Genomic DNA, 11,475 nt, shown 5'->3' with positions numbered 1-11,475 from the left:
GAGTAGCTAGGATGACAGGCGTGAGCCACCGGCGCCTGGCTTTCGCACGGAAAAATTTTGAGCTGAGGTTTAAGAAGTGTAAAGTTTACCAGCATTTTTGTTAATCATAACTCTTCAGAGCACACAACCACAAATATCATCTTGCTGTTAAGGAAATTAGCTTATATTTAGTAAACAGCATTTTCATTAAAAACAGAATCTTGAGCAAAACCAGTAAGCCTACAAGTATTTATAGTAGCTCTGTGCCCAGAGAAAATTCAGATTGAGTTCAGAGCCAAGGGAATTTTGGTACTGATATTGATATGATCTAAAACGTTTGAGCTTTACTTTCAGACAACATTATTGGGTTCCTCAAAGCTCGTGACTCATCCTCTAGCCTTTATTCAGAGAGCAATTAAAAAACAGCCGTGTAATTATATACACAGAGTAAAACGGGTATATTCACTTTGGCAGCGAGAAATGAATAATTTAGTTGGAATAACTCCACAGCTGTGAGGAAGAGCTACACAGGGAAAAAAAAATCATCCATTTCAATGTCTCTCATGAAAACAGTTTGAAGAAATTACCAGCAATTTGCCCAGAACATTAAAAAAAAAAGGATGCCGAGTTTATTATTATTATTTTTAATCTTGGGTTGAATCTAGGAACGAAAAGATTAAATACAAGACCTTGTTCTAATTTGATAAAAATGGTCACATTTTGATCCAAACAGGGAGTTCTCAGTTACTCTCTCATAGATCTGTCGCTCCCAAAGGCTGTTTCTGACACTAAAAGCACTGATAGTAAATGGAGGTGTAACGCAGTGATGTGAACGTAAATGATGATTAACCTAGCTGTGCTTGTGTTTGTCCTGGTAACAGCCCGTCTGCAATGAACTCTGGAAGACTGCACGGTGGACACTGTGTACTTGCATCGAGGCAATCAAGTCAGGGCGGACATACCTTTACTAAGCCGTTTTTATGTCCAGGCACTGAGCCGTTGACGTAGATTATATTGTGCTTCGTGTTGACCCTCCACACCTAGAACATCAAAGGAAGGAAGGTGGCTTTTAGCAGTTAACACTGGGAACAATTAGTATCGCTCAGACTAAGCGTAGCCCGTCAATAATCCTGCCAGCTGCACAAGACCGCATCTCCAGAGCTTGCATGCTCACCACAACAGGCAAGACTTCTCGCAAAGCTCTCACTGTGGGCAGCCAGGAGAGCCAATGGGCCGAGACCATTTGTGTTGTCCTTTGAAAAAAATGTAATTTTAGCCAGCCACTGGTGGCTCACGCCTGTCATCCTAGCTACTCAGGAGGCTGAGATCTGAGGATCGTGGTTCAAAGCCAGCCTGGGGCAGGAAAGTCTGTGAGACTCTTATCTGCAATGAACCACCAGAAAACAGGAACAGCAAAGATGTAATTTTATTTTTTTGCTGCAGCTAGAAACGGAGGAGTGCAGTGGGCGGGATCTGATTTCTAACGTAAGTGCGCTGAGTGGACGGCCTTCAGAAAGAGGGACAAACACTGCACGTGGGAGAAGACAGTCGAGAGATGACTGAGGAGAGGGAACATTTGGGAGAGGAGAGATCTACGAGGGCTGACAGGTGGAAAGGGCGCCCTTAGGCAGCCTAAGAGGGGCTCTTCAGAACTCAGAGTGTGTGTGTGTTTAAGAGGTAGGGGAAGAGGAAGGAAGAAAAAAAGCAGCGTGTTTGCTGGGCTGGGAAGGTGGCTCAGTGGCAGAGTGCTTGCCTCAAGTGCATGAGGCCCTGGGTTCGATTCCTCAGCACCACATAAGCAGAAGTGGCTCGAAAGTGTGTGTGTGTGTGTGAGAGTGAGAGTGAGAGTGTGGGGGTGTGTGTGGGTGTGTGTGTTTAGGTGAGAGAGAGAGAGAGAGAGAGTGTGTGTGCGCATGCTTGAGAGAGAGCTTAAGAGGTAGGGGAAGAGGAAGGAAGAAAAAAGCAGCGTGTTTGCTGGGCTGGGAAGGTGGCTCAGTGGTAGAGTGCTCGCCTCAAGTGCATGAGGCCCTGGGTTCAATTCCTCAGCACCACATAAGCAGAAGTGACGTGCGAAAGAGTGTTTAGCCTCGTGAGTGAGAATGTGTGTGTGTGTGTTTAGCCGAGAGAGAGAGTGTTTAGGGTTCGATTCCTCAGCACCACACAAGCAAAAAGAAAAAAGCTGAAGTGTCACTGTGGCTCAAGTGGTAGAGTGTAGCCTTGAGCTGAGGGACAGCGCCCAGGCCCAGAGTTCAAGCCTCACAACCGGCCAAAAAAGCGTGTGTAGACTTGCCACCCGTGTGTGAGCGCCACCCAGTGGCTGGGCCCTAACACACCCCATCCTATCCCCACTGTCAATTGACCTTCCGCCTCACACCGAGGCTTTCCACGTTGCTTTCCCCGTCTCTTCACCATCTTGTCTCACCTGTCCATCCTGTGACGCAGGATGTAAAATGTGTACACTTTTGCGAATAAAAACTTACCAAAAAAAGCTGATCCTGAGGCTAAAACTCAGGGCCTAGCCATTGCTCTTGTGCTCAACCACTTGAGCCACAGGTCCACTTCCAGCTTTTTGGTAGCTATTTGGAGAAGTTTCAGACTTCCCTGCCCAGGATGGCTTCAACCTGTGATCCTCAGATCTGTTTCCTGAGTAGCTAGGATGACAGGCGTGAGCCACCAGTGCCTGGCTTCTATATAAAAGCACACACACATGCACACACACACACACACACACACACACACACACACACACATTTACTTTTTAAAAGAGAATGGAAAGACGTGCCTGAAACCTGAGCAGCGTCTACCCCTGGTCTCTGGGTTATTTTCTTGTACCTCTGCCTTGAAACACAGCTGCAAACATATGTAGGTATAGGGCTGGGAAGGTGGCCCAGTGGTAGAGTGCTTGCCTAGCATAAATGAAGCCCTGGGTTTGAGTCCTCAGCACCACATACACAGAAACAGCCTCAAGTAGCACTGTGGCTCAAGTGGTAAAACGCTTGCCTTGAGCAGTGCCTAAGCCCTGAGTTCAAGCCCAAGGACGGGCAACAAACAAAAATATACAGGTATGAAGTTATTTTCAATATTTAACATAGCACCTATGATAATACAACACAACTGACATTTCTCAGGTTCATAGAGATCAAAAGTCAGCCTCTTTCTTTTAAATACACCGGTATCTGTAATAAACACCTTCTACCAGGCCCATGCTGGGCAGGTGCTCTGCTACTTGGCCCACGCCCTCCCCCCTCTTGCTTCTCTGAAGCTAACCTTCACAGCACGGCCTCAGCCTTTGACCTGAGGCTCCCATCTCTACCTGCAGAGAGGCTGACGTCACAGTTGTGACCCGGGGATCCTTCAGGAGGAACGTTCTCCCCTCCTCTCCTGACCGACAAGGAAACGCAGAGGGACACGTACTGTAGGGCTCTCTGGCATCCTTCTTCACAGAAGGAGAATATTCTACCTACTGGCCCTGTCGTTTGGTCACAGGCGTCTGAGAACATCCTTCCAGAACTGCTGGATTCGGAACTAGGCTACTGGGCGTGTTGGGGGGTGGCGCGCAGGCGCATGTGCACATGGAATGGCGGCGGTCACCGACAGGGGGATGCCCACACTTACTCTGAGTCCAAATGACGTCCGGTCCACGTTCCCCATTCTCCCGGGCAGTTTGGTTCCGGGCCACACTCTAGCGACATCCTGACAAGAAAACCAAAGTGAACACTATGCACACCCACCAAGAGCCCCAGCACACCCACAACACAGAGCGCCGGCCTTCCGCCCGCAGTCGGCAGGAACGTCTTTCGGAGCTGGTAACAGACGACACTGAAGGAGCCAGCCCAACTACACCACAGCACATGGGGGGGGGGGGGGAGACCCAGAAAAGGGGTCAGGGATGGGAAGATGAAATTGGCACTTAAATGACATCATGACTTTCTCATTAACCACAACCTGATTATTTTTGTCTGTTGTGGGGCTTGAGCTCTGGGCCTGGGCGCTGTCCCTCAGCTCAAGGCGAGCGCTCTACCACTTGAACCACAGCGCCACTTCCGGCTTTCTGATGTTATTGGAGGTAAGAGTCTCACAGACTTTCCTGGCTTTGAACGGTCATCCTCAGCTCTCAGCCTCCTGAGTAGTTAGGATGACAGGCGTGAGCCACTGGTGCCCAGCCACAATTTCATTTTTCACATGGAAAAGGTAAATGAGGTTTGACCAAAGAGAAGAAAAACATCAAGACACAGAATCGGCACGTCCACGGTGAAGGAAGACTTGTGGCCACGCTCCCTGTGTCCTCTGTCCCTTGGCCCTTCCTGCCTGTGTCCCCGCATCCTGTCTTGTCGCCGCTGTCCCCTCCCCTCCCTCGGCCCTGCTGAAGAGCTGGAGGATGAGGAGGGGAGGGGGCGGGAGGGCAGGATCCCCCTTCTTCCTCATACTTACCCCAGTTGAGATGGCTCCTGGTCTCCTGTGGGTTTTCGTTTGGCCGTGAGTAGCAGGTTGCCCTTTAAATCCCCATCTTTTCATAACGCCCTGAAATCCTTTTCCGATACTGAAAAACATAACCCACAAAATGTGCATAGAGACTGGTGTGGAACTGGGCGTTGGTGGCTCCTGCCTGTCATCCTAGCTACTCAGGAAGCTGAGATCTGAGGATCACGGTTCAAAGCCAGCCCAGGCAGGAAAGTCCGTGAGACTCTTCAATGAACCACCAGAAAACCGGAAGTGGCGCTGTGGTTCAAGTGGTAGAGCGCTCGCCTCGAGCTGAAGAGCTGAGAGACAGCGCCCGGGCCCAGAGTTCAAGCCCCATGACTGATTAAAAAAAAACAACTGGGGTATAGGTACCAATAAAAGTGCGTGCCAGGTAAATTACAGCTGCTAATTGAGCTCATTTTAAGCATAAATGATTATAAGATGAAAGCGTTAATTATCTGCCAGCTAATTACACACCGCGTCTCGATCTTGCAGGAGAACGCATCACGCGGCCAGCCCACGTGCCGTGGGAACCGCTTTGGTAAATAGGCTTTTACACCAAAGGCCGAGGCGGGAATGGCCCGGCAGGGACTGGCTTCATACGGCCCGGGGGTGCCCGGTGGTGGTTGGTGGCACAGGTGGCCCGCCCACTCGTAGGTGACTTTGTGAACAGAAACACAAGGCAAACAAGGATGAGAACTCCTCGGCTTCCGGTGTGCCCGGGCCATGACAGAAAAAGCCTGCTTTATACAACTATGCACATCACCACACACACAGCCCGTCTTCTTCCCTGTGCTCACGCTAGTTTTTAATTGCTGCCCACGGAGACCAATCTAATACATGGAAACTCAACTCAGAATAGAAAACAAAACAAAAACAAAGCCGGCCACCCATGGCTCACGCCTGGCATCCTAGCTACTCAGGAGGCTGAGATCTGAGGATCGTGGTTCAAAGCCAGCCCGGGCAGGAAAGTCGGAGAGACTCTGATCTCCAACGAAACACCAGAAAACCAGACTGATTAAAAAACAAAAAAACACCACCATGTGAGATATCATGGCGTTACTCAGATTTATCTGGAAATAAGGCAAGTGTTTTTTCTTTTTGTTTGCCAGTCCTTCGGCTTGAACTCTGGGCCTGGGCTCAAGGCGAGCGCTCTACCACTTGAGCCACAGCTCCACTTTTCTGATGGTTTATTAGAGAACAGAGTCTCACGGACTTTTCTTGCCCAGGCTGGCTGTGAACCATGATCCTCAGATCTCAGCCTCCTAAGTAGCTAAGATGACAGGTGTGAGCCACCAGCACCAGCTATTTTTTTTTTTAACTTCACAAGGAAAGAGCGAGAATACAAGCACTCACGTTTTGCCGGTGACGTCTACGTACTGCCCTGGGCGGAAGTGTGCGGCGTACAGGGGCGTGCCTTTGTGGGAGAACATGGAAACAGTGGGTAAGAAGCTCGTCAGCGCACAACAGCTCTGTCAGACCAAACCTGTGGCGGGGAGGGAGGCCTACCGACACCCCACAGCCAGCGCCAGGGGGCTCTCCCGCTTCTGTAAGCCCAGACATGAGGCATGCCCGGACACAGCCAAGACCGGGACACTCTTCTCCAAGGAACCACCAGAAAAAGCCAGAAGTCCACCAGACTCCTGTCCAGTGAACCACCAGAAAACCGGAAATGGCGCCGTGGCTCAAGTGGTAGAGCGCTTGCCTTGAGCTGAAGAGCGGAGGGACAGCGCCCAGGCCCAGAGTTCAAGCCCCACGATGGACGACAACAACAACAAAAATCAAGATGTGTTAGTACCAAAAAGAGAAGGAGCTGTCCACACTGCAGCGCTCACAAGCAACGCCGCCAGCCTCTAGTAACTGCTGCGCCCGCTGCTCAATTCCATTCCCTGCGCCCGGGGGTCATTCTGCTTTCGTGTTTACAACTCAAGTTCAAGAGATCAGGGAGCATGGTTTTTTTGTTTTGTTTTGGTCAGTCATGGGGCTTGAACTCTGGGCCTGGGTGTTGTCCCTCAGCTCTTCAGCTCAAGGCCAACACTTGAGCCACAGCACCACTTCCGGTTTTCTGGTGGTTCATTGGAGATGAGATCTCACGGATTTTCCTGCCCAGGCTGGCTTTGAACCGTGATCCTCAGATCTCAGCCTCTTGAGTAGCAAGGATGGCAGGCGTGAGCCCCGCTTGGGGAGCATTTCTGAAGCGCAAACACACAAATGTTGCCTTTTTTTTTTTTTCCAACTACACAGTCAAAGGTAATCATAAGCCCAGTTGCCCTTTTTGGAACTCCAGGGGCAGCAAGAGAGTCTGGAATGTTTCCGTGGAATCTGAGCCCCCGCCTGTAACCTCTTCTGACTCACCAAGAAGAGTCTAGAAGATGAGATGAAAATGCCAACCTCCCAACAGCGAGCCCCCATCTGAGAGGTGAAAGCGTTTTTCTTTGGAGCAGCTTTTTAACATGTAAGACTGTCTCACAGCACAAACAAAAGCGCTCCTCCCTCTCCCGTGAAACACAAAGAAGCCGCCACCCTTCTCCCTTGAGAGAGGGAGACTTGTTGGTTCCTGGTGATTAAATTAGATGCGGGGTTGATATGTGGAAAATAAGTGTTTGGGACTTGGTGTTTTGGATTTCACTTTTATCAGAAGGGCTGACATTAAACAAATAACAGACCTGGGTATTTCTGCCTCTCTCTGCTCTCCAACCGCAGATTACCTGGTTTAATTATAGCGTTGTCCGTGACGTGGAAGATCTTGACTTTCTCTTTGGGTGGTAATCCAAGTTGCTGGTAAAATTTCAAGACAGATGCAGGTTTCTAGAAGAAAAGGACCAAAGGTGAGGTTTTAAAATAATAAAGGTGGTGGGAGCCAGGTGCTGCTGGCTCAGGCCTGTCATCCTAGCTACCAGGGAGGCTGAGATCCGAAGATCACAGTTCAAAGCCAGCCCGGGCAGGAAAAGTCCATGAGACTCTATCTCCAATAAAACCACCACAAAACTAGAAGTGGCGCTGTGGCTCAAGTGGTAGAGCGCTCGCCTTGAGCTGAAGAGCTGAGGGACAGTGCCCAGGCCCAGAGTTCAAGCCCCACGACCGATGGAAAATAGTAATAATAATAAAGGTGGAGAGTTGAAACCAAGTTATTGAGAGCAGAGGGGAAAACACAAAAGTAAGGCATGTGTTCTTTCCTGACAGAACAAAGAGGTGAGGTTTATGCCCATCAGGAGCCGTAGGGCCCAATGTGAACACAATACTTCAGAAACAGCAGGAGAGCCGGCGCCTGCCCGGGGCTCCTGCCTGTCATCCTAGCTGCTTAGGAGTCGGAGATCTGAGGACCAGGGGTTCAAAGCCAGCCTGGGGCAGGGAAAAAAAAAAATCAGTGAGATGCTTCTCTCCTATGAATCACCAAAATAAACCAGAAGAGGCGCTGTGAGTAGCCTTGAGCAAAAAGCAGCTCAGGGACAGCGCAGGCCCTGAATCCAAGCCTCAGGACTGGTACCAAAAAACAAACAAAAAGCCCCGCAATGACAGAAAACCTCCATGGAGCCCTGTGACAAAGAAAACCATCCATGGAGCCCTGTGACAAACTGAGTAAATGCCACCGTCACCGCCTCACAGGCAGACTAGTGCTAGAGCTTCGGCAGGTGCTGTGGCTTGCTCCAGACAATCCAAGCGTCGCAGACCCCTGGGCAGAACGGCTCTCTGCACAGTCTCCCCCCACTGATGGCGACAGAACCGTCTCAGAGCCACAAAACGCGCAGATCTCCAACCTACGGCTGGAGGGATAGAAATGCGTGCTTACACGGAAGCGGGACACAGTCTTCCCTCCGACGGTCAGGGCCGCCATCTTGCCATTGTGATCTTCCTTCGAAGTATATTTTAGGACATGACAGTCTTGAACCTGAAACAAACAAACCAAAAAAATCCCACTGAGCCTGGGCCCAGACGCACAGAGCTGGGCCCCCACTCAGACCCCCGCGTGCGCCGGCCGCTGCGTACCTGCAGCAACGTGACCACGTGCTTCCGCCCGTCTTTGGTCCACAGGGGCATCATGCCCAGCTTCAGGGCGATCACACCGACTCGAGAAGAACCTGGGGAATTCAAGCCGACGCTCCTTGAATGTGTGCCAACCCCAGGCAAGGCTTTCCTACAATCGTGTTTCCGATCTGAGTGAGAGTAGGCCTAGAAGAAGTTGCAGCTAGCCGGGCGCCGGTGGCTCACGCCTGTCATCCTAACTACTAGGGAGGCTGAGAGCTGAGGATCGCGGTTCAAAGCCAGCCTGGGCAGAAAATCCATGAGACTCTTTTTTTTGTTTTTGTTTTTTGGGTCCGGTCGTGGGTCCTGAACTCTGGGCCTGGGCACTATCCCTCAGCTCTTTAGCTCAAGGCTAGCGCTCTACCACCTGAGCCACAGCGCCGGCTTTTTTTTCTGTTTGCTTATGTGGTGCTGAGGAATCGAACCCAGGGCCTCAGGCATGCAAGGCAAGTGCTCTACCACTGAGCCACCTTCCCAGACCATCCATGAGACTCTTATCTCCAGCTAGCCACCAGAAAACCAGAAGTGCTGGGGCTCAAGTGGTAGAGCACTTTGCCTTGAGCTGAAGAGTGCAGGGACAGCGCCTAGGCCCAGAGTTCAAGCCCCACAACCACCAATGACAACAAAAAAAAAGAAGTTGCAGCTCAAGTGGTGGAGTGCTAGACTTTGGGATAGTACCTAGGCCCTAAATACCAGCCCTAAGGCTGACTCTCTCTCTCTCTCTCTCTCTTTCACACACACACACACACACACACAGATAATAAAGCAAAACCAACTGTCCTCAACCATGCCTAGTGTAAATACACTGACGGCTCAATAAACACCAAATCATCAAATCAAACAAGTGGAAAAGAACTATACAACATTTTAAAAAAGTGGATAAATTAATTCATGCCAGCTTTAACAGTTTCTGAATGTCGGCGGCTCACACCTATAATCCTAGCTACTCAGGAGGCTGAGACTTTAGAATCTTGGTTCAAAACTGGCTACTGCACGTAAACTCTGTGAAGACTATCTTCAACCAGCAAAAAGCTGGATGGAGAGCTGTGGCTCAGGCGGTAAGATTGCCGCCCTTGAGTGAAAAAGCTCAGGGTCACAGCATCCAGGCCCTGGGTTCAAGCCCTGGTACTGACATAAAATAAATACAAGAGATAAATCAATACTTACCAGTTTTAAGATAATAGTGTAATCTAGGGCACAGACACCCATCATTATGCTTTTCCCAGATCAAGTTAGATCCAACAATATCAGAAAACACCATCTGCTCCAATTCCAAGCCGGGACTACAGAGATGCTATGGAGGGGACTGCTAAAATGCTGGCCACCATGGTGACGTTCAGACTTGTTGGCTAAACTGACAACATCTACCTAGCAGAGATCCCAATTTAGCCTCTCCTTTCCCGTCGCATTTTACGTTGTTTTAATGTCACACAAGAAAACATACCCAGAAGCCGGGCGCTGGTGGCTCACACCTATAATCCTAGCTACTCAGGAGGCTGAGATCTGAGGATCACGGTCCAAAGCCAGCCAGGGCAGGAAAGACTGTGAGACTCCTATCTCCAATAAACCACCAGAAAACCAGAAGTGGTGCTGTAGCTCAAGTGGTAGAGCGCTCGCCTTGAGCTGAAGAGCTGAGGGACAGCGCCCAGGTCCAGAGTTCAAGCCCCACGACCAACAAAAAAAAAAGAAAACGTACCCAGATCAATTCTCCTCTCATCTACAAAACGTTTTCTCAAGGTGTTTCATCTTTATTTAAAGGGGGTGGGGGGGAATCTTGTGGCCAGCTGGCTGACAGTGGCTTGTTCATGGTTTGAAATCTGCCCGGAGAGTAATAGTCTGTGAGAGTCTATCTTCAATTAACCAGCAATAAACAGACTGGAGAAATGGCTTAAGCGGTAAGAGTGCCAACCAAGCAAAAAAAAAAAAAGCCAAGCTAAGCTGGGCGTTGGTGGCTCACGCCTGTCATCCTAGCTACTCAGGAAGCTGAGATCAAGGTTCAAAGCCAGCCCAGGCAGGAAAGTCCGTGAGACTCTCATCTCTAATAAACTACCAGAAAACTGGAAGTGGCGCTGTGGCACAAGTGGTAGAGCGCTCGCCTTGAGCTGAAGAGCTGAGGGACAGTGCCCAGGCCCAGAGTTCAAGACCCAGGACCAACATACACTTCAGGATACAAAAATTCACAAAGTGAATGTTTTATCTGTCACTATGCTTCTCAATGTGTCCAGCCACACAGAAACTGGGTGAAGATAACGAATTAAACACAGAACCCCTTACCTGGCTCCCAAGGATGTATAGGCCAGGGTTCATCTTTCAGAGGACTCAGTTTACTTGCTAACTGAGCTTCATTTTCTTCCGAGACCAACTGCTTGACGAAGGAAGCATTTTCTTCCGAAAGATGCTCGTCCCACCAAGTTGGACTCCGGCTGTGGAGAGTTCGAACCACAAGCCAGGCGTCGGATCTGAAAAGAAAATCAAGCCAGTCATCATTCCTGCCTAGGGCCTGCGCTTGGCGTTTGTGTCCTGAAGGTCTCAGGAAGAGGTCTGGGTTGCGAATAAGCTTTTCTTTCCAGTTCACATTTCAATGGCAGAGGAAAAGTGTCCTCTCCTCCTCTGGAATAAACGGATTTCCCCGTCATCTTGCCTGAATGCAGGGGAGGCCACTAAACCCCCTGACACACACACACCCTCTGTAGGGCCGGGCGCCGGTGGCTCACCGCCCCTCATCCTAGCTACTCAGGAAGCTGAGGCCTAAGGATCAAGGTTCAAAGCCAGCCCTGGGCAGGAGCGTCCGTGAAGACTCTCATCTCTCATGAACCACCAGAACACCGCAAGTGGTGCTGGGGCTCAAGGGGTAGAGCGCCATCCTTGGAGTTCCTAGATGTGGCAAGAACAGCAGCCCCCGAGGCCCTGAGTTCAAACCCGAGGACTGGCACAAAATAAAAGGAAATTAAAAAAAATCAAACAACAACAAGACCCCAAACTCCTGCAGCTCCTCAGAGGGGGACTTCCTTC

General features: G+C 50.1%; 1 protein-coding gene across 1 annotated transcript in view; it reads right to left on the bottom strand.

The window, feature by feature from the left end:
* Mrpl3 (mitochondrial ribosomal protein L3) overlaps nt 1–11,041 on the bottom strand; it is a gene marked incomplete at its 5' end in the record, with an annotated part of 20,468 nt that extends 9,427 nt beyond the window's left edge. Inside the window, 8 exons of the mRNA XM_013028040.1 lie at nt 942–1,019; nt 3,595–3,672; nt 4,411–4,519; nt 5,797–5,857; nt 7,149–7,248; nt 8,231–8,329; nt 8,428–8,519; nt 10,738–11,041. Of these exons, the coding sequence (XP_012883494.1) occupies nt 942–1,019; nt 3,595–3,672; nt 4,411–4,519; nt 5,797–5,857; nt 7,149–7,248; nt 8,231–8,329; nt 8,428–8,519; nt 10,738–11,041 (921 nt within the window). The remainder of the gene's footprint in view (nt 1–941; nt 1,020–3,594; nt 3,673–4,410; nt 4,520–5,796; nt 5,858–7,148; nt 7,249–8,230; nt 8,330–8,427; nt 8,520–10,737) is intronic.
* Nucleotides 11,042–11,475: the final 434 nt, after the last annotated feature.

Source organism: Dipodomys ordii, unplaced genomic scaffold (assembly GCF_000151885.1).
Source record: "Dipodomys ordii isolate 6190 unplaced genomic scaffold, Dord_2.0 Scaffold107, whole genome shotgun sequence".
In the NCBI taxonomy this organism is placed as follows: domain Eukaryota; kingdom Metazoa; phylum Chordata; class Mammalia; order Rodentia; family Heteromyidae; genus Dipodomys; species Dipodomys ordii.
Note: the sequence above shows the minus strand (reverse complement) of the source record. Positions and strands in the feature narration are given on the sequence as shown.